The sequence below is a fragment of the Falco naumanni genome, chromosome 9, assembly GCF_017639655.2.
Source record: "Falco naumanni isolate bFalNau1 chromosome 9, bFalNau1.pat, whole genome shotgun sequence".
Lineage (NCBI taxonomy): Eukaryota > Metazoa > Chordata > Aves > Falconiformes > Falconidae > Falco > Falco naumanni.
In genome coordinates this window covers 26,490,635-26,516,978 of record NC_054062.1, presented here as the reverse complement: position 1 = coordinate 26,516,978, position 26,344 = coordinate 26,490,635, and the positions used below count along the sequence as shown (strand labels likewise).

At 41.4% G+C, this 26,344-nt stretch overlaps 1 protein-coding gene across 9 annotated transcripts in view; it reads right to left on the bottom strand.

Moving 5' to 3' along the window:
• BLNK (B cell linker) overlaps positions 1-26,344 on the bottom strand; it is a 100,307-nt gene that overhangs the window by 25,907 nt on the left and 48,056 nt on the right. For 7 of the 9 annotated variants that reach the window (XM_040605488.1, XM_040605489.1, XM_040605490.1 and 4 more), the window contains one exon: positions 4,718-4,783. In XM_040605488.1, the coding sequence (XP_040461422.1) occupies positions 4,718-4,783 (66 nt within the window). Of the gene's footprint in view, positions 1-4,717; positions 4,784-22,076; positions 22,278-26,344 lie in introns of those variants that run through there. The other 2 variants (XM_040605491.1, XM_040605493.1) reach the window with 1 other exon arrangement.

The following is a 26,344-nucleotide window of genomic DNA, read 5'->3' as shown; positions in this document are numbered from 1 at the left end:
ATGCTTGCTAAAATCTCTTCCAATATGTTATTTGTTCTAAAATTCAAATCCACTTAAAAATAAAATAATTCTCACTGTACGGGTATGATTTACCGAGTGCCAAAACTGAAATCCAGGCTCCTTTGAAGTCAATTGGAGCTTCACTTTGCAACAGCCAGAACTTTACCCAATGTGCAAACCACAATGCAAACTGAAAAGACGTAGCTCCTCCGCCAAGGAGTGGTTACCTAGCTATTTCAGGCTCTGATGGAATTATCCACAGTGATGCTTGCAGAGTGGCAACTGACTCCATCCTGTTCCCTTGAAGTTAATGAGAAAGTACTGAAAGAATCAAATCCATCCAACTGACCATACAATATTTAAGTGGAAGACAGAACGATTTCCTAACATGTCTTTAAATGGTTATATGAAATTATAGAAAATGCAGTTTTTGAATAAAATATTCTAGTGCTATGCCATTCTGGACTTAAGTGGTGAAGTATCTCTGTACTAGCTGTGACAGAACACAAATACTTCAAGTTTCCATTTACTTTAATGGGACTAGTATTTTTCTAAAATTTAATAGAAAATAAGTAATTTTCTGGCAGTTTTTAAATACCCATGAGAAATTTCAGTTCTAAAGGGCTCAATAAAATCCAAGTACATTTCTGAGTGTATGGTTTACAAGTTTTAAAACCAATGTAACACATCTTAGTATACACATTTTAGCTTCAACAAATAACCAAGCAGCATATGAGACTTCCCACATAATAGGGCGTAGACGCTGCCCACACAAGAGCAGAATGCACCGTACAGAAATTCATAACAACTTTTAGGAATTTTCCCCTCCATAGCATGCTGAGGTTGATCCAACAAAACACTTTAGGCATGTGCTTAACTTTGCACATAGGAGTCCTGTGGGAATTGCAAATATTAATCATATGCTTTGCATTTATAGCACATTTTTGTGTTTTCCTGCACTAAATGGAGAATTTTTAAAAAGAATGCAGCAGAAGTCTGGGGTTTTTGCTCCAGCAACACTTGTTTTTACAGGCTACACCCAGAAAAGTAACCAAACGTATGAAGTAGTAGTCCTTTTCGTGTAGCACTTAATTCTCCTACATATGCATTTCCTCACTAGTGTTTCTGCTCACTCCTCCAGCAGTTAAAATGTGCCTAAAACCTCTTTGTTTTCAAGAGTCCTTCACTTCTTCTGTCATTAACTCCTTCCATTTGCTTCTTAAGAAACATTTTAACTTAACAGGTTTTACAAAAATTATATTAACATCTTTACTGAGTTGAGCAAGTATGTATTAGTCCCAAGTGCACTAGATGATCACACTTCTGATTAAAAGATAAATTAATTGAACTTTGCAAACTTTTTCAGAGTTCCAAACAGGTTCAATCCAGCTGACAGAGAAACATTTCTTGAGCTGTATTCTCATGACCTAGTGGAATAGTTTGTTTCAAGCGTCAGCAACCATCTTGCAGAGTGAAACCCATGATTTCTTTCTTACTTCCCTGTTCTGTACTACCAAGGATGTGAATATGAAAAAATGCCCCCAGCTCTCATTGTTTATAGAACTTTGGCTATACCTTTTGCTTCTACACCTGAGTACATAATCCTTTTTGACATGATCTGCAGAGCAGCTGGGACTCCAGCATTGTAAATAGTTTTGCATGTGATTAAGGGCAAGCAGGTGAATGCTATCCTGCAATGGGCAATATTTTTACTGTTGGAAAATTCTGAGTCAGGATGGGGAATAAACAACAGGAACTTTTAAGTAATGAAGAAACAATCTGTAGTTTTCTTTGCTTTTACCACCACTGTTCAGACTGCTTTCTGCAGACCTTTAAGACACACATGGATGGCAGACATATACCTCCCCAGCTGTACCTGGCAGGTGAGCTGTACCTGGAGAGCAAGCAAGAACTTCTCTTACTTTTCTGCATAGTCAAGAGCCAATCCAGATTTTAGAAGTGTCTTAACAAATACTGGTAATAAGTCAAATGTGCATTTCATGAGTATTTGATCATTCTTTCAATTTCATTAGCAGAGGCTTGCAGTATACATCTGTGTGACAACTGTAGGCTTAGAGTAAGGAATTATACTGTTTAACTTACCTAAAATTATTTCTACTTATAACAGATCTGAATTTGAGTCAAAATGATTTTTTCTAGCATATAGACAAATTCCAAATCTGTGCTATGTAAAGCCCATTTTTTTAAATGCATTTTTTCCTGCTTCAGTCATATTTAGATCCTTGAAATTTAATAAAATAATCCTCTAACTGAAATGGAGGAACTGATCAACTGGATAATGGCATTTTTAAGAAAAAAACATCTAAAAAAAAATAATCAAACAAGAAGTCCCCAAAGGGCACATTCAGAGGAATACAGCCAATTCTAATTCTGCAGAGCTTGGCATCTCTTGTACATATCCTTATAAGTGTTGTCAACTCATGCTTTTATTGCAAGCCTCATTACGTGCTGGGTTCAAGATCTGAGTTGAAGTCGTGCAAACATGAGAATTTTTCTTCATTTTTTTTTTTTTAAATAAGAGTAAGTTTCTGGTCTTCATAATTGCAGAAGAGATTATTATGGCTTAGATGAACCACAGAAGTATCAGAAAGATTATTATATGTATTATTTTATATTTTGTTACCTCTCAACTTGTATTCTTATAGCTCGGGGAGGCAAAATGTGAGCTCTGTGCTACAGACATTACAAGAGTTTTTATGAGCCTGCTCTTTTTTGTGGATTTTTTTTTAATCTTGAGAGAATCAAAGAATTGCACTGTTACAGCAGCAATCTTGTATCTGATATTTAACGATGGCACCTCTGACCTTCCCAGCTTCAGCTACATTTAGTTCTTGTTATTTCTCCCTTGTCTGTCCTTCCCCTCTTACTCTCAGAGAAGGACACACAGTCAGAGCAATACTGATTAACAGCAGAATTCATGTTCAGGCAACTATGGGAGACAATTTGTTGCCTCAAATCATAAATAAGATGCTTCTATTATTTTTGCCATCTGCTTTCCTCTCAGCCATTTGAACTGGACCCACACCAACATTATTAACTACACAAACTACTACTGTGAAGTAGGAAGCCACCCTTTATTAAAAAGAAAGAACATAACAAAATCCCCATCTCCCTCACTCCCCTTCCCTCCAAAAACCCGCCAGAAGCCTTGACAGCCTTAGAAGCTCTTCCCTGTGAGCAGGTCCCAGGTGAAACTGAGTATTTTAGCAGATGAATTTCTGAACACAGGGGTCTATTTACATACTGTGTTAAAAGCAAATCCACTCAGATTAAGTTAAAGGTCCAAGTAGTTGAAAAAGTCATTTTAGAGGGAAAATTTGCTTTTGAGCACGTGTGGAAATAACAAGTACATATACCACGTGACTGATTTGCTGCAAATTGCAGCAGTGCTAGAGTGAAAGAAGCCAAGTAAAGGAAAAAGTAACCTCAAGAATCTATGTGATGTATCAGGTGCTACCATCAGAGCCTGCTCAAGGTTTGTGGACAGAAATACGGCTGTGGTAAAAGAGGCCACAAAGGAAGGCTTGCACCCTGCCTAGGAAATGGGAGAGCCAGGTGGTCCCTGCTGCTCCTAGAAATGTATCCCCCTCCTGTGGCGGGGCTAGTGGCTGCCCTGCAAACACTGGCTCTGCCTGGGCTGACAGCAGAGGCATCGCCGAGCCAGTCCGGCTTTCTGGAGCGCTTGCATAGCCAAACCAGGCAGAGCCCTGCTACTTCTCCCACCAGCGTACCGATCATTTCCTACATCCCCAGCATCAGCTCTTGTTCGAACCATACTTTTTCTTTCCCTTGAACTGAGCCATCATGGTCACTCTTTTAAGAACAATTTTAAACAACATTTGCACGTGCCTTTTATGTATGAGAGCTGTATTTCTAGATTTAATATAGTTGTCTTGGAAATACTGCAGACACTGTGTACTAATTAACTTTTAAAAGTACTTAGTACTTTTGTTGTCAATGACCCGTGAAAAGAAAGACATCTGAATAAGAAAAATTGCATCCAAATGGAAGTTCAATGCAAATAAGCTATTGCATTAAGGAAAATAAAGTGTGCTAAATAGCTAATTGGTTTAAATAGATGTTTGACTAGAAAGAGTGAATAGTGTATTCATTTCACAAGGATGCAGAATTACTGGAATTTCTTTCTCTGTGTAAATACACATGAATATTTGATGATACTCATATGCACGTGACATCAATATATATGCTGTTCAGCACTTCTTACTGGAATAAAGATGCTAGGTAATGCTGAGTTTTGTTTTACAGAACTGAAACATAGGAGGACTTAGCATTTTTATGGGAATACTGACTATGATGTCTGAACAGTGGGTTCAAGGTGGAGCTCAAATTAAAGTGTAATTGCAGCTGGTAGCCTGAACAGGGGACTGAGAAAGGCACACACCCAAACAAGTGATGATCATTCTCAAAGAACATGCAAGAAAAATGCATTTACCCAAATACTGTTCTTTCAGGGCTACAAACACAACCTCCTATAGGAGACCAACTCTGCAACCACTTCGTGATATTTTTAATACTGATGACAATTCTGCATGTTGCAGCCTGGACCGAAGCTCTGTACATATGCTGAAGTACATCTCTCTATGATAACGTGGTCCCATCACTAAAGTAAAATACACTATGCTAGCAATCTGAATTTTCCCAAATTGATAAACTAGTATTGGCATTTCAGACTTACTTTTTGAACTTGTTTATTATCCCACTTTCATTTTTCTTGATGTCATGCACCATCTTTTGAAGCTTCCTGTAAGATATTAAACAAAGCCAGCATTAAAATTACCATGTGGTTTAACACTAATTTATATAAATTAAGAAAAATATGCTTAATGTATGTTCAATAAATAGTTTAGCTGTTAAATCATTTATGTATGAAGTTGTCCTCCCTTTTTAACAGAGCTCTTTGGCACGATTTGCTTCTTCTTAATACAATTAATATATCCTCCTCCTTAATAAAATTAATTATAGTTTAAACAATTGATTTAAAAATGCATCAGGAAAGAACATCGTTGCCTGCATTAGTATCTTAGAATATTTCTGCGTTAACATTTTATTCAGAACTGACTTCACAACACTTAACAGCTATAATGGGAATGCTCTCTGACTTCTGACCTTACACGAGTCATTTTATCAGCAGACAGTTTACCTCATTCCCATAGCACCTGCAGTTACAATAGGAGGGTGAAAATTACACATTCCTGGTCTCAGGTCATCTGAGAAACCATTAGAGTACCTGTGAGACTGAGCTATAAAAACTTGTGATCTCAGGACTCCAGTTTCATGGACTGATACCTGGAATCATACAGGTTTTTTATTCATCAGCTTCACTGGCCTCATTAAAATTTTACTTGTGATCAAGGCAATTTAAGCTAAGTATCTCATTTTTCGTTCAGCAATTATCATTTAGAAACCCACCTCGCTTCACATTTTTAAAACACACACCACTAAAATCAAGTCAATGTCAGCAACACAGATGTAACTTCCTGCAAAAGACTAATTTTATAGTGAAACCTGTTGGAAGTCTGGTTATATTAGGAACTTCACATGTATTTTTAGTTTCTTCCCAGTGTATGTTCTTCCTGTTCACCTAAACTAAGTATCTTCTATTAGACCTAAGCTGAAGATTTTATTACAACCCATAAAGAAAAGCAATGTTTGGTTTTGTTTTTTTTCAAAAAGGGCTTAAAAATGCCTTCCATTCTTCATTGTAAGCTATGTGATTCCACATTTTAGGGTTGCCTACCTCATCTCTGATGCGTGACCAGGCTACCAATAGTGTCTTGGAAGCTTTGCTTACAAAGAGAAGTGCAGGCATCAAAGTATTCTTTCCCTTTTTTAAAGCTTTCTTTAAGCTTGAAACATTTTTCAGACAGTTGAGTAACACATAGAGCTTTGCCAAAAAGAAACTATCTTCCAGCTTCATCATTAGTGACTACAGCTGTCTCTTAAAAATTAAAGTAACTTCTTCAAAGGGGATTGGAATTAGATGAGACTTAGCTAAACAAAATCAGGAAATAACAGCACTAACATCATGTGATTATTTGTCTGCAGTCCATGGCTCGGGCTGAGCAGATGTGTAGCCACGCAAGGCATCAGGTAGTGGTCAAGTACAGGCTTATGCTGACAGGGACCTTCTTACCTCTGGTACCAATTCTAGAGCAACTGTGGTAGTTAGTGACAATTAATCCCACTTTATAAGTCTTGCTTTAAAAGAACGGTTAAATAACTGAGTATGTGTAAATTTTTTGAATCCTGAAATAATGAAGCTTAATTTTAGTCTTAATAATGTTTATTGACAGAAATATCTGATCCTTTCATTATGTTGGCTGGAACTGAAGGATATTCCATACTTTCAGTAGCCCTGTAATACAGCAACATGGAACATCATGTGCTGACAAGCTGGGTCTGGTACCTCAAGACTATTCCTAGAGCCTAAAACTTTGCCCAATTTTTCTTAAAAAAAACAATCCAACCGATTCTTTTTAGGTTCTCAATTCTGGAAAAAAAATATCGTAAGAATAACTGACAAGTAATTCACAAGCACATCTTATGTTTTGCTCAAAACTCATGCTATGAATAATTTACAGCAAAAGGATATAGTGTTATATGCTGATATATATATAAAGACTTATAGGTTTGAGAAACAGGTGCACAGCAAAATGTTTTGAGATTTCCTGCAGCAATGCACTACATCTACAAGAATAGCTTGGATTATTATCTAAACTAACCAGATACATTCAATCTGCAAATCTAGGGTGAAGATCGCAGAACTTCTGCTTTTCTGAGTGTTTGGGTTTCTCCCCCCCCCCCCCCCCCCCAATAGATTCAGCTTCTGGTTATGCTTGAAACATCACAAATAGCCATCTTCTGCAGTTTACCGTTTCTGTCTTGTACCCCAGCTGGCACCTGGCAGTGTCTATAAATGAAAAGTAATGAGGAATGAAAAGAATGAGAGGAGATTTAAATGGTTTCGTTCTAGTTTGGGGAGAATGTTTGTCTGCAAGTGTTTGTGTCCTTTTCAAAAAGGCTTGCTAGCCTTTAATTAGAAAGGCTTGTAAGCATCAGTTATTTTTCTTCCTGTATTGTTTGCTAGAAATAGGACCCAAACAACAAAAAAATCCAACTATAGATTGAGATTGAAATATTCTTGCTCATCTCTGACATTAATATATCTTTACAATAGCAAAATTATGGCTTTGTTTTGAAAAAAAGGCGCTTCATTTTTCACATGACTGATTATATTGTTGCTTTGGTCTCTAACCCCCCCCCCCCCCCCAAAAAAAAAAAAAAAAACCACCCCCAGATTTGTAACTATGAGTATCCAGAACAGTTTCCTTTTCATTTGATCATATTTAGGTGAATTGGTTAGACTACCATGGGTGTTCCATGTGCACTGAATAAGGCTGTAGTTTAAAAAAAACATTTTGATATTATTTCCATTTAAATTAGAGATAACTGCATGTGCTGCTGCAATCAGATATTTTTCCCATGCAGCTGGACTGCAATCAAAACATACCCATTTTTGCATAATCAAATTTCCTAAAAATCTGTCTCTTTTATTCCTCATTCTTTTCCTGGAGCCATTTCATTATCTAATTACAAACCGTGATAAATTAGGAAGTATCTAATAGGTATTTGTGTGAATTGTTCCAATTTTTAAAGTTACATAGCTCTTGCAAGAGTTGCTAGAATACTTGGTTTGTTGCCTCCAGACAACTTGTATCAAGCCTACGAGACTAAGCAGATAACCAGTGTACTGTATGGTGTAAATATAGGAAGTCATCAAGAACATATGATTTCCAGTTCAATCCCCTTTGACCCATGAAGTTGAACAAGCTTCAAAAACCAGTCTGTCCAGTTAGCTGGAGGCCAAGATTTCTTGAGGTGCCTGCTGATATAATAGGCTACAACTGACAAATTTTATAAAGACCTGTCTGTAAGAGAGGCAGAAGAAAAGGTGAGAGAGAGACAGACAGCAAAGCCTATAGCAAAAGGATTCTGCATATCTTAAGGGTCTCAAACCCAAGCCTCAAGGCCATTCCAGAGCAGTGAGAAAGCGAAGCATGGAAGGGCATTTAGACACTTAATGTTTTTGCCTGGGTTGGTGTATCTGACTAGCTCTCAAAGGCTTTTTGTCTGGCTCTCAAGTACTTAAGGCAAAACTCCAAGTAAAGAGGTTCATTGCAGGAGGAATTCACTAGGGCAGCAGCCTGATGGTATCTGGGAAATGGAGGCTACTGTGGCCCAGCCAGACAGCCCTTGCTTCAGGTACATAACTACAATCTTCTTTCTTCACAACACGTCTGAGTCAGGACCTCATTAGCTACTAATGTTTATTCTCTAGTTGTCTTCTTGGGATGAACAGATACTAGAAACAGTCAAAGACCTGAATCAGCAAATACTTAACATCAGTTAAGTGAAAATAGCTAGTTAAGCTAGTTTTACCTTACATTGCATGTAATGAAAGGTAATTAAGAGGTCAAACTTAAGAGTTGTTTCTTAACTGCAAGCACCAACTCCTCATTCAATTCAGCTGAGAGCTTTTTGTTTAAATTCAAGTTTGCAGATAAAGGTGCAGTCTGTGTCACTGTTACTCTTTGAAAACACTTTTCAGCAACAGATAGCTATTTTGAGATCCAGTTTATTTGTGTCAGGTAGACTGGATGGGACCTTTTGATCAGTAATTCACTGCACACAGAATTGATTTTCAAACTTTTGCAATGAGAATTTTGCAAGTCTTGGCTCTAGGTGCTTCTCAGAACTTTTAGGTTTCTTACAAATACATTAGAAATTCTGCATGTTGGAGGGAATAACAAAAAAAGACTGTTCAGTTAATCTTTAAATGAAACACTTTAGTCCTGTGTTGCTGTTTTTCATATCTTACCAATTTCGACCTCCAACAAATTGGGGTTATCAGACATGTTGACAAAGGGGTCACTAGCTGTGATACATATGTAAAGGAAGGTGGAAGGGTTTACGATTGCAAATACAATACACCCTGAAAGAAGGATTTGCTGTGTCACAAAATACCTAGCTGTGCTCAAGGACTGGCAGAGCTGCCTTGAGATAAAATGAAACAAACCCACCCTCTCTTTAATCTGGTCACAGCTCAGCATATAAGGAATGTATGTCACATGAAGGGTGATGGGTGAGCCTGGCCTGTGACACATCCCCACTCCCAAACATCAGTCGGAACTTTGGCTCTTTGGCATATAAGCTATCCCACAAAAGCTCTCCTAAGTTAAAATATATTTTTTTAAAAAAATATAAATAACATGCCAAAGAATAAAGTGTGTAAAAAGCTTTTGACCTGGACATGAGATGAGGGACAGTCCCCAGCTTTGACAAAGAGGAGTCTGTCCTAATTTCAGACAGACCTGTGTAATAAGGAATTCTCCTACCACTTACATTAACTTTTGAGAAACTGCATTTATCGGTATTATAAATCTGTAAAGACATTTACAAATATACATTATGTAAATATGTGTATCATGGCTCAGAGCAGCTGGCATGAATGGCTCCTCAGTGGCCATGGCCTCCCCTGCTCCTGGGAACAGCGAGGGATCTGTGTGCACAAACAGCCGGGGTCACCTGCTCGGCACTTTGGACCTCCCTGTGCACACTGGATGTCAGCATCTTAGCTGTACAGCTGCCTGTGTCACATGGTGACTGACAGCCCTTAGCGAGTGACACCCCTCTGCTGTAAGGATGTGTGAGGTGGTCTCTGGGGTGGGAAGCCTGGGCACAGTTGCTTCAGCGCATCCAGCTGTGAGCACAGATGTGCGTGCTTGCAGTTGGGAGCTGGTCCGGATCATGTCTGTGGAAACAGGGCTGACGGCAGCGGCAGTAGGGAGTGGTGGCAAAACAAAAACCAGTTTTAAATGAATCACAGGATGTTTTCTATAGTACAAGCATACTTCTGTTTATCTGGGCGAGTATACCTCCCTAAATTTCTGGTGCTTACAGGACTGTCTGAATTACCTGTTCTGCCTCTAGAAAAATCCCTGTCTGCACTCATGTACCAGGTTCTTCAGTTAAAGAGGGGCAGAATTTTGAACAGGATATATTCAGACAGGTCTGTAAGGGAAGCTTTGTAAACAAAGTTGACACATTCAATATTAACTGACCTGCATATTCCTCCTCCCCTCAACATCAGTTAGATCTTTTAACTGATGAATTGGTTTCAAAATAGTAAGAATAATTCTTTTAAAAAATCATCACACTGTCAATCAATCACTTTGAACTCCAGTTTCAGCTTTTACACTTTTTTGGATGCACCTGTTTCTCACTGACCGGGCACCCTGCAGTTCTGTGTCTAGAAAGTCCCATTTTCTGCAGATCATTGCTACCTCCATCCACTTAAAGTAAGATTGTAGGTAGGTGTAACCCTCATTTTTGTCTTCAGAAAGGCAGCATAACAGAGCAAGTAAAATCAAAAAGTCTTGTTTTTCAAGCAAATTCAAATGCTTAGCATTGGAAACCTAGAATAGGATTTAGTAACTGCAAATTTAGACTTAAACCAAAAACACCCCCTAAACCCCCCACCTGCTTCAGCTATAAAGTTTTGCAGAAAAGAGCCACAACAAAGGAAAACAAAAAGCAAGGAAGAGTATAATGGAATTTGGAAAATAAAAGCCAAGTTATCAGAAGAAAAAAAAGCAAAACAAAGAGCAGAAATTTTAAAACTACTACAGCTACCTGTGTTACTTAAAAACCCCCATGAAACTAAGGAAAGAACATCGTGCCCAGCCCCCTCCTTCTCACAGCACAATTATTCCACCACCTTCTCCCCAGCTGGTGTTTATTTTTGTTTCTATTAGCCTTTAGTTTTATAAACATGTGTGCAGGTGAACAAATTAAGAAAGGAAGTTATTGTTTTAGGACCAAGGGGAAGACTCCTGCTTGTGTGGGGCAGGGGAGGGGGAGGGGAACCTGCTCACCTAGAAGTGGATTTGTGAAAGTAACACTTGAGATTTTGAAAAGCTTGAAGCTCTTATCTCGAACGATCTTCTCAAACTAAATTAATGAAGAACAGAAGTACCACCTTTCTTAAAATAGGCCTCCTTTAAAGCAGTGCTCCTGACATGGTCTTTGTGGAAGAACATGAACCTCAATGAACTGAGTGTCTTCACAAGGTGCACAAAACTGGCAAGCAATATGAAAATACATCTAAAACAACCCAAATAATTATATAAAACAACTCCACTCCCTTCTACCTCCCTTCTAATTGCTCAGGAGAAAGCAAAAGGAAATTCCCAAATACAGAAAGCATCTAACTTCTCTCGTTAGACCTCCTTCAGGTGCTTCAGATCTCCACGCACACACACTGATGTATCATATACTACCTGGAATAGCAAGAGTGGAATTCCTTTGCAAGGAAATGCAGGCTGGCATCAGCTGGCTGGGCTGGACCTGGTGTTTTCAATGGCTGTTACGTGTGTATAATGCATGAAGACATAACTGAGTTGTCGAGGAGTAATCAGCTAAACTGCTTCAGCTGCTGCTGGTCTAAGACAGGGGGTTACTGCCCCTCATCCACTCCGGGGGCTTATCACAGCTCAACCCTTGCAATGTCTTTCATGACGGGAGGGGAGGAAGTTTGGAGCTGGAGGTGGTAAACCTGTGACACCAAACCATCAGTTCAAAGCACCGAGCCTTTGATCTTTATCTGTAAAGCTATCTCAAAGCTGTGAAAATTTGAATGAGGCTTGCTTGTGGGAGAAGTCAATTACAGACACCCATCTGAGAGGAAGAAGGAACAATGAACTGTCTTCTGCTGTGTTCATGAGATGCACAAGAGGAAATGAGTATAAATAGTTGAGTTTTGTTGACTTTTTTTAAGTTTGAGTAACATCCTATTCTGCTCACTTTTCATCATTCACTATTCTGTCTAAAGGCAAACCCCATAATTAGAGCAGGTGTGTGTTTACACGGTACACACAGAAGCACAGAAAGGCTAAATATTGATCATGCTTTTCACCTTCAAAAGTCCTCTATATAGTCTTCTCAAGCTGTCAATCTGTCTTACACTGGTAAGTACTAACATAGACCAGCATGTAAAGGCATAATACATCTCTGACATGAATCAGTCCTAACGTGAAATTAAATAGTATATTTTGAGGTGATTGGAAATTCTGTGCATTGAAAGAACTTACTGTTGGTGGGGCTGAGGTAACTTAAAACCTTAACAATGACACCAACTGCTTGGTGAAACTGCTTCCTCATTTTAGATCAAGCCTGAGACTTGTTCTGAATATGTATGGACAGTGTATTAGTAGCAAAGATTTCATGTACTTAAGTCATACAGTACTTTTTGCAATTACTTTTTACTTTTGTTTAGCAGAGAAGAATAGTAGACCTAGTTCCTGTTACCTTTTTTTACTACTATTTGGGAATTCACAGCTCTTTCTGAATATCAGAAAGCAGTGATGGCCAGGTAGTCTTTAGTACAGCTTTTAAAAATACACACATTTAATAACAGCTGAAGGCATTTCAGGTTGGGACACCTCTTCCCACTTATCCAGCTTGCTCCCCCTTTATCTCAACTAAATAATAGTGATGCTGATAAGAAGTACAGAAAATAATTAGCTATTATGATATGCTGAGTATTGCACATCACTTCTTGACACAAAAAGTTAAGAGGTATTTTCTGAACTGTGACTGACCTGACGTATTCTGAGTCATTTTGGTTAACTGATCCTTTTCATGAACCAGCTGTCTGGATATGAGCTGATGCATTAAAAAACAGAAAACCCACAGAGAAGCTACATTCATAAGGTTTACTCCATTTTCCCCAAAAGGTTTGAAATCAACAGAAAGAAACCAAACACGTTAGAATACTTTAAAACACAGTTCCAGTTAAAACTAAGTGAGCACTGTACCTCCCTGCAGGACTAGTACCCTACAGCCTGGTAGCTGAAGGAAAGCAAGGACTGAAATTTGAGAAAGTATTTTTTGTATTTCACCAAAAAGAGGAAGCACAAAGTCCTTACAGGGGAGTCAATATAGACAGGACTTGGTACAGACCCAGAAGATTACCACTTGTCAGTGGTAACATTACCTTCAGTTGCAATTCTACAAGATTTTTTTGCAAGGTGAAATAACATTTCTGTCAGTCTTGCAGGCATGTAGATTGAAAGACTACCACAGGCACATGAAGGAGATGAAAATGAATGAAAAAGTAAGAAAACTGAATGAATTGAACAAAGAAAGATGAAGGCTTAATTTTAATTCGATGTTCCAACAGAGTGGGTTGTTCTGGTTTTCCTCCTCTTTTACCTCTTCCACAAATTTAAAATCTGCCATTTTAGCTCTGGTCACCTACTGAAGGACATTGAAAAAGTCTATGTCTAACTACGAAATGGGCTTAGGCAAGATTTAGCCAGATGTTAATGCACATCTAACTTCAACTATCTTCAAGTTAGGTAAGTACCTATATTTTGTGTTAAGGCCTTGCTAACGTGGGCACGTAAGCCACGAGGTGAATAAACGTATCGTGTGATCCGAGTGCAGTCTTCATCAGTGTCTTTGTGTCATTTAAGATTGCTACTAAAATACACTTCTAATGCAGTGATTTTAATCCAGGGGTCCTCAAACTACGGCCCGCAGGCCGGATAGAGCCCCCCGGGGTCCTCAATTCAGCCCCTGGTATTTACAGACACCCCCCTGCACCGGGGGCTGGGGGGGGAACCAAGCAGCCGCAGATGGCTGCCTGCCACTTCATCCGCGCGCCGGCCCCCTGGTTAAAAAAGTTTGAGGACCCCTGTTTTAATCCATTAAGTTCATAGACTGTGAAAGAATAAAAAAAAAGCTACTGCCAAAATCTGTCTTAAAACAAGGTACTGCTTTATTGGTTCAGTTCATACCTGCTCAGCATGAGTATGAGTAAAGGAAAAAAATCCCATAACTGGGCTTTCAGCATGTTTTTTTAAACTTTCCTTTATGGCCCAATACTTCCTTTTCCATTCTCTGACAAGATTTTCCCCTCCCCCAGACAGTTTCTCAACAGGAGTGCCTGAGTTGGAAGGAGATGGGAACTCTCTCTTGTTCCTCTCTAAAGCATAACTTTTTTTTTTACTTTCATTTTTTTTCTTATCCATTAGCAACTGAAGTGTAGCAACTAATTTCCTCTGTGTATTTTTGCTGAAGTCATATAATGCTTACAGCAAAAATTGTGGATGATGTATTTTATGCCTTTAGCATCAAATTCCCTTTAGCTGAAGAGATTTTACCACCTGTTTAGGATGATGGGGGTATAAAATAATAGACACTTTTTGACACATCTGATGAAGACTAACGAACATTGTGGTACGTGAGCTGAAAGTGGTTTTGCTCAAGCTACAAAGCATTATATCTACCATAGATGTGGGGTGGCACTGGCAGGGATCTAATAGAGGCTACTCACAGATCTACCTGTATTGTTTATTTTGTACTGAAGTCTATCAGATTCTGTTAGAGCTTTGGAGAAGCATTTTGGTCCCTAGGGTTATACAGCCACTTTGATGGAGCCCACTCGGGCTGCCACTGAAAGGGGAAATTCTGCTTTTTGCTCTCGGTGCTTGCCCAGCTATGATGAATAATGGAACTTCCAGCTGGGAAATTAACTTCTTTTTTCTTTTGCCAATTTAGATTATCAGCAGGATCAATCCAGCTTCATCACATGGCCATGGGAATCCCAGTGCCAGTGTGAGGGTGGAGACGAGCAGCAGGGCGAGCAGGGGCGTTGGGAGGGTGGAGGAGAAGGGACCTACTCTTTTGGCAGCAGCTCAGACTTACGCTAAGTTAAAACTGGCCCTGTCACTACAGCTTCAGTAGCACTGAGCTGCCTCTGTGCTTCTTGCCTGTCGTGTCTACGTTTTAAGACAGGAAGGAACCATTTAGCCATATGTTATAGCTGCTTAGATTAATAGCCTACTTCACCCGGTTGTCCTTGCATTAAACTTGAGAAGTATATACTCATGTTTTTCATATTATTGCCTCAGGATGCATTATTTTAATTCTTTCTAAACTATTTACTGTATAGTATATAATTGACATTGAGGTCATAAACCTGTAGCATTGCACGTCTGGCTTTGCTTACATCTGGGAAACGAACTTATCCAAAAAGTGTATACTATCAGATTAGGATAAAGATGCCAACAGAATTTCCCAGCCTCTTTTACCTCTCAGTCATTTACTATGGCTTTCATAAACCAAACTTGTCTACACTCTATGTAAACTCCTTTCACAGCCTACCAAAAATCGAAGATGGTTCCCTACAGCCAAATGAGACTATACTGTTACTTATGGCTATTGTTTTCCAACAGTTTTCCAATTCTCTTGTCTGCTGAGCACATAGAACAAGTGATAATTGCTTTCTAAAAGAAATGCTTGTCTATCATATTACAATGTGCTTTCAGGTACTTAAGACTATATAAGATGTTACATAAAACTAAAATCAGTCGTCTAATACAGCAATCATTTTTAAACCCCACATAAAACATATAAGAAGAAAACCTATGTATGAGCAGATACATTCTTTCTTTTCCAATTATCAGGGACTTATAAATCATCTGCAAAAGATGATTTAGCCATCTGACGATGCCTAAAAATTACTCTTAGCTGATTCCTGCCGTCAAAATCCACCTACGAAAAAAGTAGTGTTGAAGCATTTCGATCAAATACATCAAATCGAGCAGGTCACAAATTTCCCTCATTGCAGTGTGCATACAGTAATATACTACACTGGAGAAGCACAGTTTAATCCTGAACTATACTGGTTCAACAAACTAGAAAGAAACAGTCAATCTTTTAAATGTCAACAATTCCAGTTAACGTGACATTGTGACCATTAAATAAAATGATCTGAACTCTAGGAGTTGTCTTTTATTCCCTTTCTGTTCTGCAGATAACTGAAATCTTATTTTTCCCTCTAGGTTTGCTCATAATGCTGGAATTGCCTGCAGTGTTGAAACTCTGGATTTCACTCATTGTTTAAACAGAAAGCAAGACCAATGGAATTAGGATATTTTAAAACGTTCCAGTTATATGTTGTCAGCCAGTTACAACCCTGACAATGGTTAGTCAGGATTTTTGATCACATTAAATGTTTTTCCAAAACTAAATTCACCAAAAGCAGAACTAAAACTTCATTCTGTTACTCTTAACTTTTTCAACTGTTGACTTACAGGAGCTTTGCTTTCAAAGACTGAGCAATAGCAGAGGCATTGTCCAAGGTGAGAAAAAAAATGTTTCTATATTATATAAATAAACAATGTTTCTTTTCAAATAAACAAGTATTTATAGCAATTTCTACCAATGTGGGAACTCTTCTTCCCACCTCTTGATCATCTAATGTTGTTTTCCAACAGTGCTATGGCTGACACAAGCCATAACAGTGTAGAACGCTTCTTTGTAACATTTTATGATTGCCATATTTGCCTTCCAAAAGAAAAGCATCTATCACATTATAATGTAGCATGCAGTACATAGGCTTTAATGATTCTGTAAAACACAAAATTGTTTTGTTCTGGGATCAATGTTTCACTGAATACCTGCAATGTCATATTATGATTTAAGATCTAGCACTCTGCACAGCCGTATGGGGTATAGTTTTAAACTAACGGTGAAAAATGGTTACGCCAAGTTTGCTGGAATGTTTCATTTTTTTTCATGGCCAAGAAAATTAATTTATTGTGGTATTTTCTTTGCTATTGGTCATTTATTATTTGACTTCAAAAAATAATAAAAAAGGCATGTCTTTAGATCCAATCTGTATTACTAGCTTTTGCTGAAAAACTGACAGTCACAGACCCACAGACCCAAAACAACGCCATTTGTGATTGCTATAGTTGGCAAACGCTCTTACTGTGGACAGTTATTTTAGCAAAACTACAATGACACTAGAAGACCTAATTTTATTTGGAGGAGTATGCACACAAGGCAGAGGTGGAATAAGCTATGCCAACGACTGAGCAATTTTGCCAGAGCAAGTAGAATGAGACTATAGGTACTATATGAGGATAGCTGATCTCGTGAACAGACTACATTGTTACACTGCTGCCTACAAAGAGATATTAAACCAAGGCTTTTCACCATAGTTTCAATATTACACTACATCATTTTTTCCATGTTGCCATATTTTCATTTAAAACGTAGGTAGATCAGTCACATGTAAACACACTTTTCTATAAACAGCATTATAATCAGGAAATTCTGTACGGGAATCATTTACTATGTGGTGATCTAGATTTTTTAAAAAATGAGTGTTTTTAAATGGGGGGTTGGGGTGGTTTTTTTGGTGTTTGTGTTTTTATTTTAGGGCAGCTTGGAGATTGGCCCAGGCAGGATGATATAGCTGGAAAGGATGATAAGAAAAAAAAAAAAGAACAAACTTTAAAGGGGCTGTTAGAAGAAAATTCTTGTGCAGAGAGAAAGGAAGAAAGGAGGACAAATATAGGTGGGGCAGAGGCTGAAAGAAGGTCCAAGGGAGAAGCAGCAGGACAATTTGACTGGAGAAGTCACACTGGGGTGAAAGAGGGATTTTTACAGCAGTATTTGGGGAAGTTTGCATTTTATTTCTTGTTCCATTCCAAAGTCCAGAGGAGCGAGAGATTAATGAATTGTTTAAGATGACATAAAACTAAAGGAAATAGAGGTTTTACAGCCATATCATTTAATCACAATCCCATGCTTTGTATGGAAAACTGGACCTAACAATCCTGCAGAAAAAACACTTGTTTGCACTCAACGTCACGGCAGACATAGCTGGTGACCTCACTTTCCCCTGTGCCTGTGAAATTCAACTTTAAAGAGTGCATACTGTTGGCACTGTGATTTCACGTGACCTTACATTCAGCCTACATTCTGGGCTAAAATGTGGGTGCACCACAAAAGCTGCTGTCATGACCAAGTGTTACTGTGCCATGGAACGTTGTCAGGAGAAACTGGAGGCTGAGACAGAAAGTGGCTGGAGGTGGCAATGGGCGGTGTCCCAGAAGACCTCATGGCTGCTGTGTCCTTAGGGCCCGAGGGTGGAGGCAGATCAGACTTTTGCTAAAAAGAGAACAGAGCAGGTAGAAGAGCAGAAGCGAGGGGGGCATGACTTGTGAAGAAGAGGTGGTGATGAGCAGCTAGAAGGGGTTGGATTGGAAAAATCTCATATGTGGAACAGTTCCGATTTGGGCCGTTAGATCACTGCCCAGTGTACAAGTAACTGGGTATTTGCATCGCTTTTCCTCTGAATTCTATATAACTAAACCCAGGAAAATATGTTAAAGTTGGATGTGGACTCTGGTGCCCTGTTCTGTCATGAGAGGCATTCTCTAGCTCACTTTGAAACACTAGTTTCTTTCCTGCTTGACTTTATTCTTGTTCTTTTGTCTTGTTCAAGTCTGTTGATGCAACAAACTATGTTAAAAAACTACTTGAAAAAGCACATTAAATTTCTATTTGCGACATTTAACTATTAACAGGAATTAGTAGAACTACTGTAATAAAATATTTTCCTACAGTGCAAAACTAATGTTTAGATATTCCTCGTTAGTTTTTTTCAGAAAGTAAATATTCCCTATGATAAAATATCCTATACATAAAAGGTATCAGTTTGCAGTTAAATAGTTTCACTCCCAAAAGAATTAATTTTCTGCTTCTACACTTTCAGTACCAGAAAATCCTCTGGTAAAGAAAAGATCCAGTAGTTACAGTCAAGCTGTCTCTATCAGTAGAAAATTAGCGAAGACCATAAATGCCTTCAAATCTGATAGACAACTAACAGACATTCAGGCCTTAAGAAAACCTCCCTTGATTTTAACAGAACTAGGGCTTAAACCCTCTTGTTTAGCAAGGGATGTTAAAACAAAATATTGCAAATAACTGACACACTTGTCCAACCTGAGAAAAAAAACTCCATTGCTTTTTTTCACTTGTTTTTCATTTGCGAGTTCTGATTGTAGACAGTGGATTTTAAGGGTTTTTTTGGGAGGGAAGAACTGCTGCAGATTAAGAAAGCCATCTGAAATGAACATGAAACTGTGCTCTCAGAAAAGTCTGTTTGCCGTCTGGAAGGGTTTGGCTGCTTGACCTTAGGCAAGTGAAAGCACATAGTGCACTTTTGGTTTGTGCCATCGTCTGCCCAACACTGCTGTGGTGATGGTAATGATGCCTTTGAAAAGGACTTTGTGATACACAGCTAAAAACAGCTGTGAGCCAAGGGTCATTATTGAGGTCTGTGGTCATAAAAAAATGCAGCAAGCCTGGAGAGATGCTGTAACAGTCATATATAGCAGCTAGAAATTGTTTAAAGACTAGGCATCAGGCTCAGCCTAAGGAAGCTGAAAGAGTCTGCAAGTTTAGTGCTGTATCTTTTGAGTTGCTAACTTCCCATTACCTTTGCCGCCTACCATCCCCGATAATGAGTGCATCTACGTATATATTTGCATATATCTTCTTTTTTCTGAAGTTCAGGCTGAAATCAAGTCACCATAAAGCCTGTCATGGCAGCATGGCTATTGCTCATATATTCACCCCACACTTCAGAAAACAATTTGAAGTACCAAATAATTCATACGCATGACAAATAAATTTATCTCATGATAAATAACCAAACTTTGGAATTCATTTTTCGTGACTATATGGAAGCAATTAGAACACACAATGTACTCTGAGGGAGCACTTGTATAATACTGTGCACACATTATTACAAACACCGTATTAAAATAATACTGGAATTCCATGAAGTTCCAGCATTCCTATCCAACCGGTATCAAAGTTAATTGTGTGACCTAACTGCACACAATGCCCATACCACAACACGGTAGTTAAAGAGGTGCATAAGAACACTTATAGTTCTTATTGTTGTAATAAAGAAACAAATGGAATACGTTAAGAATTAGGTCTCATACAAGACCTGATAATGCCAGAAAAAGCTAGGTCTGGTAGCTCAAATATACCCGTGGAGAATAGATGAGCTCAGCAAAACAACATAATATCTGCTTTTTCACGTCTACACTTAAAAAAACCAAAAGCTCTGCTCTCAGACACTGACTCAACAGCAGTGCTACTTTAATTTTTGCTGCTACAAAGCAAAAATTTCAAGAAAGCTGTCTTTAGAAAAAATGCAAACTGTAATTACACCGATTGAAACTATGGTAGGCATATTTCTTGGCATTGCATCTTAGGCATATGCAGGAAGGCAGGTTTTAAATGTAACAATTTCATTTGTGTACCCTTCAGTACAAACTCTGAACCATGCATGTGTCTTCCATGCAGACAGGAGGCTACATTAGGCAGTCACCTGCACTGTCAACAACTCACATAGCACAAGGGGGGTATTCAGCTCTGAAAAGAAGAAGAAAAAGCTGCTGCCATGTTATGCTGACATCTTCCTGTATTTGTACATCTCTCAAAATTTCTGCTATGAATAGGTGCTCATCGAAGGTTCTGCCTTAAGTTTTTCAATCCTGATACTGTAGTAAGACCATGTAGCTGAATACCCAGGTCTCTGTCTAAGGCAGTGTTTTGACATACTCAGATTGAAGCTTGCATGCACGTCCACTGCACGTAGTAAGAACACTCACGCATTTGAGAAATGCATGCTCCTATACTCCTTGCACAACTAGGGTGAATTGGCCATGAGGAGGAGAGAAAAAGTAGCTTTTAATACTTCAAGATAATACAGCAAAGCAGAGCTACTTCGTCCTCTTCCTTATTTTACAACAATATTAAAGCTTCAGACAAGATGAAGAGTGCCAGCCAGTGGCAAGATGCAACAGAGGCACAATGGCTGCCTTTCTGGTTTACGACTTTTGATTCAGTTCCCAAACAAGTTGTGGACCACTATAACCCTCACGTGTAGACCCCTTCCGTGCACTTGAAAGTAATCCTGCTTTAATCAAAGGCACAGAAGATGCATCCTAGTTACAGTTCTATCACAGCAGAGAGCAGGTGCTGTATTTCTTTAGGTACCAGTAACTGTCTTGATAGTGTCAAGCTTTCCATTGTATCAGTCAGCTTCTTACATTTAGATGGCTAGTTCAGGCCAACACTGAGCCCTGACACTATTTAGACCATTTTGGACTATTTAAGGTCATAAATTGCCGACAATGAGGAAATTCACTGTCGCCTTCTCCCCTGTCCGTTGAGCCTTCCACCGAGTTCTTGCCTGGGCTGCAGGACGCAGTCTGCCAGGCTCGTATTAGGTGTGTCTGGCTGAGTCACTTCAGCTAGGTCACGGCAGCAATTCAGGCACACACACCCCCAATATTTCAACAGTATGGAAAGAGTAGATATCAAGAATTAGTCTTTGCCATCAAAATTAGCTTTACAAGGGATCGTTCTGATTTGCATGAAGGCTTCCAGGGAGAGGGAAAGAGGCTTGAGAATGGCTTATAAATTAGTAGCAAGTGTAGAAATATGAGTTATTTTAAGAGAGAATATTTTTCAACATTTTATTCTTAATTTTCAGAGGAAGAAAAAGTTTCTAGGCTAATTTAAACTGAAACAGAACTTCTTTTAACTATTCAGAAAAAAAAAAAAGTCACTAAGAAGGAGCCTTGAAGTGCCGACTCTGCCAGCACACCAGTCAAGTCACACTAAAAATACTCCAACAATGGTCAGCTTCTGCTTTTTTCCCTCTTGAACCCTGCATTTAACGCCGTGCTCCTTCACTTCAGAACATTTCCCGTTTTCCAGTTCCCTCTATTCCACCAGTTCTTTCGAAGATTAGGAAATACCACAGAACCTAACGCAAACACCATCTGCATAGGACACCGATTAAACCATTAAGCAATTAATTATTTTTTCTAATTTACATAAAGCTTATACATCTTAGCGAGTCCAAGGCTATTGCCTCACAGCTTTGAAAACAGCCACTTTAGCAGCGCTGCTGGCTGCGGGCCAGGCGGGCACACGCGTGGCTCTGACACCGGCGCCACGACCCGCTCCAGAGCCCCGCGCTGCCCCGGGCCGCCAGTCCCGGCTCCGGCGGCTGAGACACCTTCGGCTCCGGCTGCTGCCAGCGCCCCCCGCCCCGCCGGGACCCCCGCGCCCCGCCGGGACCCCACCTGAGCTTCTCCCCGGCCGGCACGGCCAGCTTGTTCAGCTTGTCCATGCTCCGCGCCGCGCTCGTCCCGGCCCGGCACCTGCCGCCGCCTCCCGCCGGGCCCGGCCCGGCCCGGCCGCGCTGCCTCCTCGGGCCGCGGCTCGGAGCGCGGCGGAAGCTCCCCCGCCAGCAGCGCCTCCGCGGGGCTCGGTCGCGGCCGCCGCCGTGCCGGGCTGTTGAAGCCTCGCCCCGTCCCGCCCGCAGGCGCTGGCAGAGCCGGCACCCGGTGCCCGGAGCGCCCGGCCCCGCCCGCCCCCGCCCCGTCCCGTCCGGCGGCGCGCACAGGTGGCTGCGGGACCGGGGCCGAGGTGGGGCCTGCGGAGCTGGGAGCGTGAGGGCTCAGGCCCGCAGCCCTGGGAGCGCCCAGGGGAGCGCTGGCGCGGCCCGGGCAGCCGGCAGTGCGCGGCCCGGGGAGCAGGGAGCCGGCAGTGCGCGGCCCCGGCCGGGCGGCGGGCTGGGGCTGGGGCTGGGGCTGGAGCCGGGCCGGGCGGGCTGCGGTGGGGTCAGGCCGCCAGCCTCGCTGCCCTGGCCGCTGCGGGAGCCCTGCGGGCGCCTGCCCTCCGCTGCCCTGCCGTCTGCTGACGGTGTGCCAGGTACAACCGGCTGCTGGGGGCACTTTCCGCCTCCCAGAGGCTCTTGAGCGAAGCTGGAGAAGATCACCCTGTTACTCCCACCCTTTTGAATATAAATGTAAGGGGGAAAAAAATTTCCTCACCTCGTTTCTCAAACTAAGGTGGGAGCAAACCCTGATCCTTGCTGGGACACAGGGCAAAGCCATTCCCAGCCGCCATGCAGGCAGCAGACCTGTGCTCTATGGCTCTGGTATCTCGGAGCCTGGGGTTTTTTTGCTTAGTCTTGGGCTTAACCATTTTCTCCTCTTTAAAGATGAACTTTATAGGTAGCTGTTCCTTCTGAGGGGCAATGTCAGTGGGCGTTCGTGCTCAGCCTTTATCCTGAAGGGTTGATAACCTGCATTCCGCTCCTGGGGACCATGACTTGTCACTCGCTCTCTGTACCCTCGGCCTGCCTGCAGCTTGAAGGCTTCTCCAGGCAGGAAAGCTACTCATTGCTTTTATTAAATGTACATCTACTTCATGTTAATATGCTTTCAGAAGTACCATGTGCTTTGAGGCCGCCCAAAGTGATTTCTTGGGAAGATCTCGCTGTCACCTAGGCTAGATTTTCTTGTGGATGTGTCTCCTTCCCAGGTTGCACTGACTGTAGTTTTTTTCTCGTGAAAATGTAGCGGCGAAACAGACTTCCCCGGTTAGTGCAGATGACTCTGGGGAAACAGCCTGCCACAAGATTTGCGTCTTTGATAACAGTATTGCTCTGATCTCGGCATGGCTGATGTTTTTGGTCTCTGAGCTTTCAACATGGAAATCACTTGATATTTGCATACACTATTGCTTTAGAGAGGGTCCATAGTGAAACAAATTCCCTTTTTAGGGCATCTTATAAAGTTTGTGGGCTTTAAGGAATAACATTGTAATGTTGAATGGCATTTACTACACAAAAGTTTGGAATTCCACCCTGCATTGTATCTGGTTATGAACTGAACACCTTTTCAAATTTACTCCCTAAAATTTACTTTGAAAATTAAATTAACTTTGAATTAGTTAAAATCAACACTCTGGCAATGTGAAGAACTGTGTATAAATACACTGCAGTGTTGCTTTACTTTTTGCTTATATAATCCCGGTATATCTAAACATGCGTCAGGATAGGGGATTTGCTCAGTAGGCTCACGGGGTGATTTCTTTTCCAGAACACTGATTCTTGCCTGACTGTTGCTGAAATCCCAGACTGTTGCCCTTTGAGATCTTTGGTGGCAGCCTGTCATTTGCACTGCCATGCTGGTTTCGCCTGGTTTCTTCCTGACTCGACAGTTTACAGGTTTAGTTTTAATGCTCTGCAGTGGCCAGTGCAGAGGGCTTTCACACCTGTCCTTGTAAGCACTGTCACCTTGCTGCTCCTGGGAAGGGGCCACTGCTGATGCCTCATGCTCAGGGCGGTCCTTGAATCCCCTGTGCTCAGGGCTTGGTGACAGTGCAGCTCAGGCAGGATCTCTCACTCATCGCTGTAATCTGCTGGCCCACATGTTTGTGTAGCTGTGCAGTGAAATGGTTTGGGGAAGGAGCTCACTACAAATGATCTAGCAAAAAGTCACCAAAAAGGGGGGGTTTAACTGCATTGGTTCCTTGATTAGATTCAGTGCACAAATGTTTGTGAGGGTGCAGCACAGGGTGGGGAAGAATAGGGTGTGTGACTGCTTAGACCAGTACTACTGCCAAGAAGTTGCTACTAAGAAAGTCTCCTTTGCGCAAGACAGGTTCATGATATTTTGTGGCATCTGCTGTAGGGCCTGTCCACTGGTCGTACCTCAGCTTTTTGCTTCTTCCATGCACACACATGGCCCCGTGCATGGCTCTGCTTCACTTTAATATCTACAAGCAAAAAACCACAAACCCTTTCCTACTACTCCATCAGGGCTTGTTTCTACCTGTCTGGAAAACAGTACCGGGAAAGGAGGTAAATGCTTGTCCTCACAGCTCTGGCCCTCTGATTGCTTACACAGTGCGTATCTTCCCTTTATATCCACGCCTTCCAAGACATGCTGGCACTGGGAATTTTTCTTGGGGGGGAAAAGAGTCCTGGCCTGGAATTAGCAGAGGTCACTAGTACCAGGGGATGTGGCCTAGGCTGGCTGTCTTTGCCTACGCAGAACATGGGCAAAGAATAAATTATCCCCTTCCTCCCCAAAAAACACATACAGGACCCCATATTCCACAGCTACCTTAAACCCAAGGCATCTGGGAGAGTGGTTTCTCTTGGCCATCTTGGAATACACTTTTCCTGGGGAACCAATGTAGACTCAAGTGCAGGTAAAGTCCTGAAATTAAGAGAAGGAAGCCACCCTCCCCCAGATATCAAACAAAGCCTTTCTAGTTAGAGTGAAATTCCTCTTCCCCATTTTATATGTGTACGTGCATCAAAAACATCTGCATCTAAACAGTGTAGCCTCACCAGAAAATGACTACAGCCCACTTAGCTCTCTCTGGTCTCCCCCAAATCAGCCTATCTGGCCATCTACCCCGGTGTCAAGAAAGCTTGGTTGGGTGCAACAAGACAGGAAAACCACGAGAGAAAAAACTTAAATAAAGAACACGCCCAAGCCCCTTCAAACAGCCCTAGGTCTCTTTTTTTGCCCAGCAGGTGGTTTCAGAGTGGTTTCCAGCCCATATTGGAAAAGGTCCTGTCTGTGGTCAAGAGGGTTTTAGTATAGTCCGTACAGCCAGGAGCAAATCGCGGTTCGCAGCTGGCGAGGAGGGCCCTGCAGACCTGCACCAGGGACCGGGGGGGGTGGGCGGCAGCAGGTCCTCCATCCCCCCAGCGCTACTCATGACCCTAAAACAGTGTCTCCGGGGGCCCACACTGGAGGGGGGCCGGGGCATCACTAACCCCCACTCCAGGAAACACCCTGCCTTCCTCTTCAGGAGCCCCGGGAGGGCCTGGAGGCGGTGGCAGGTTTGAGCCACGCAGTGAACATAACGCCATGCTATTTTTGTACTTGTAACCTCAGCAACTGTCCCTCTTTGACCTAATATGCTGATTTGGAGAATTCCAAAGAGGAAGTGGGATTTGTTTTACCACGTGGATGACATCTTGACCACAGTGATGGTTAACATGAAACCCTCCGTCCCAGCTACGAGTGCTGTTCTTGGCGGGGAGGGATATGTTTTGAGGGATGTCTGTGCTACCTCCATGCTCCCTGGCACATCTGGGGCCAATAGGGATGGTGTGGGGGACACAGTCACTGGCTGGCAAGTGTTCTTGCCTGCTGAGACATGGCCTGGCAGCCTGGACCAGCCTGCACTGCCCAGCTGAAGGACAGGTCCCAAGGATGTGGGGCATAATGGTGTCCCAGGAAAATATTTCTTGATGTCTTGGATGAGGCTTTTTGCAGAGGTGTTCCCACAGTACTGGTCTTCTGGAGGATCATTATTCAAGCCCTTTACCTAAATGGTATTTTCTTCTGGATTTTTTTTCTCATGTTTTAAGAACTTGCGTTCACACAGACTCTGATATTTTTGTGATTACGTAGATAGCCACGAACTTTATTTTCCTGTATGTGGCTACAAAAGATACAGGATAAATTTCTGGCACTATTACTTAATACAAGTAATGCAGGATTTGATAGTAAATGTTGCTGGCAGGATGGTTCACAGA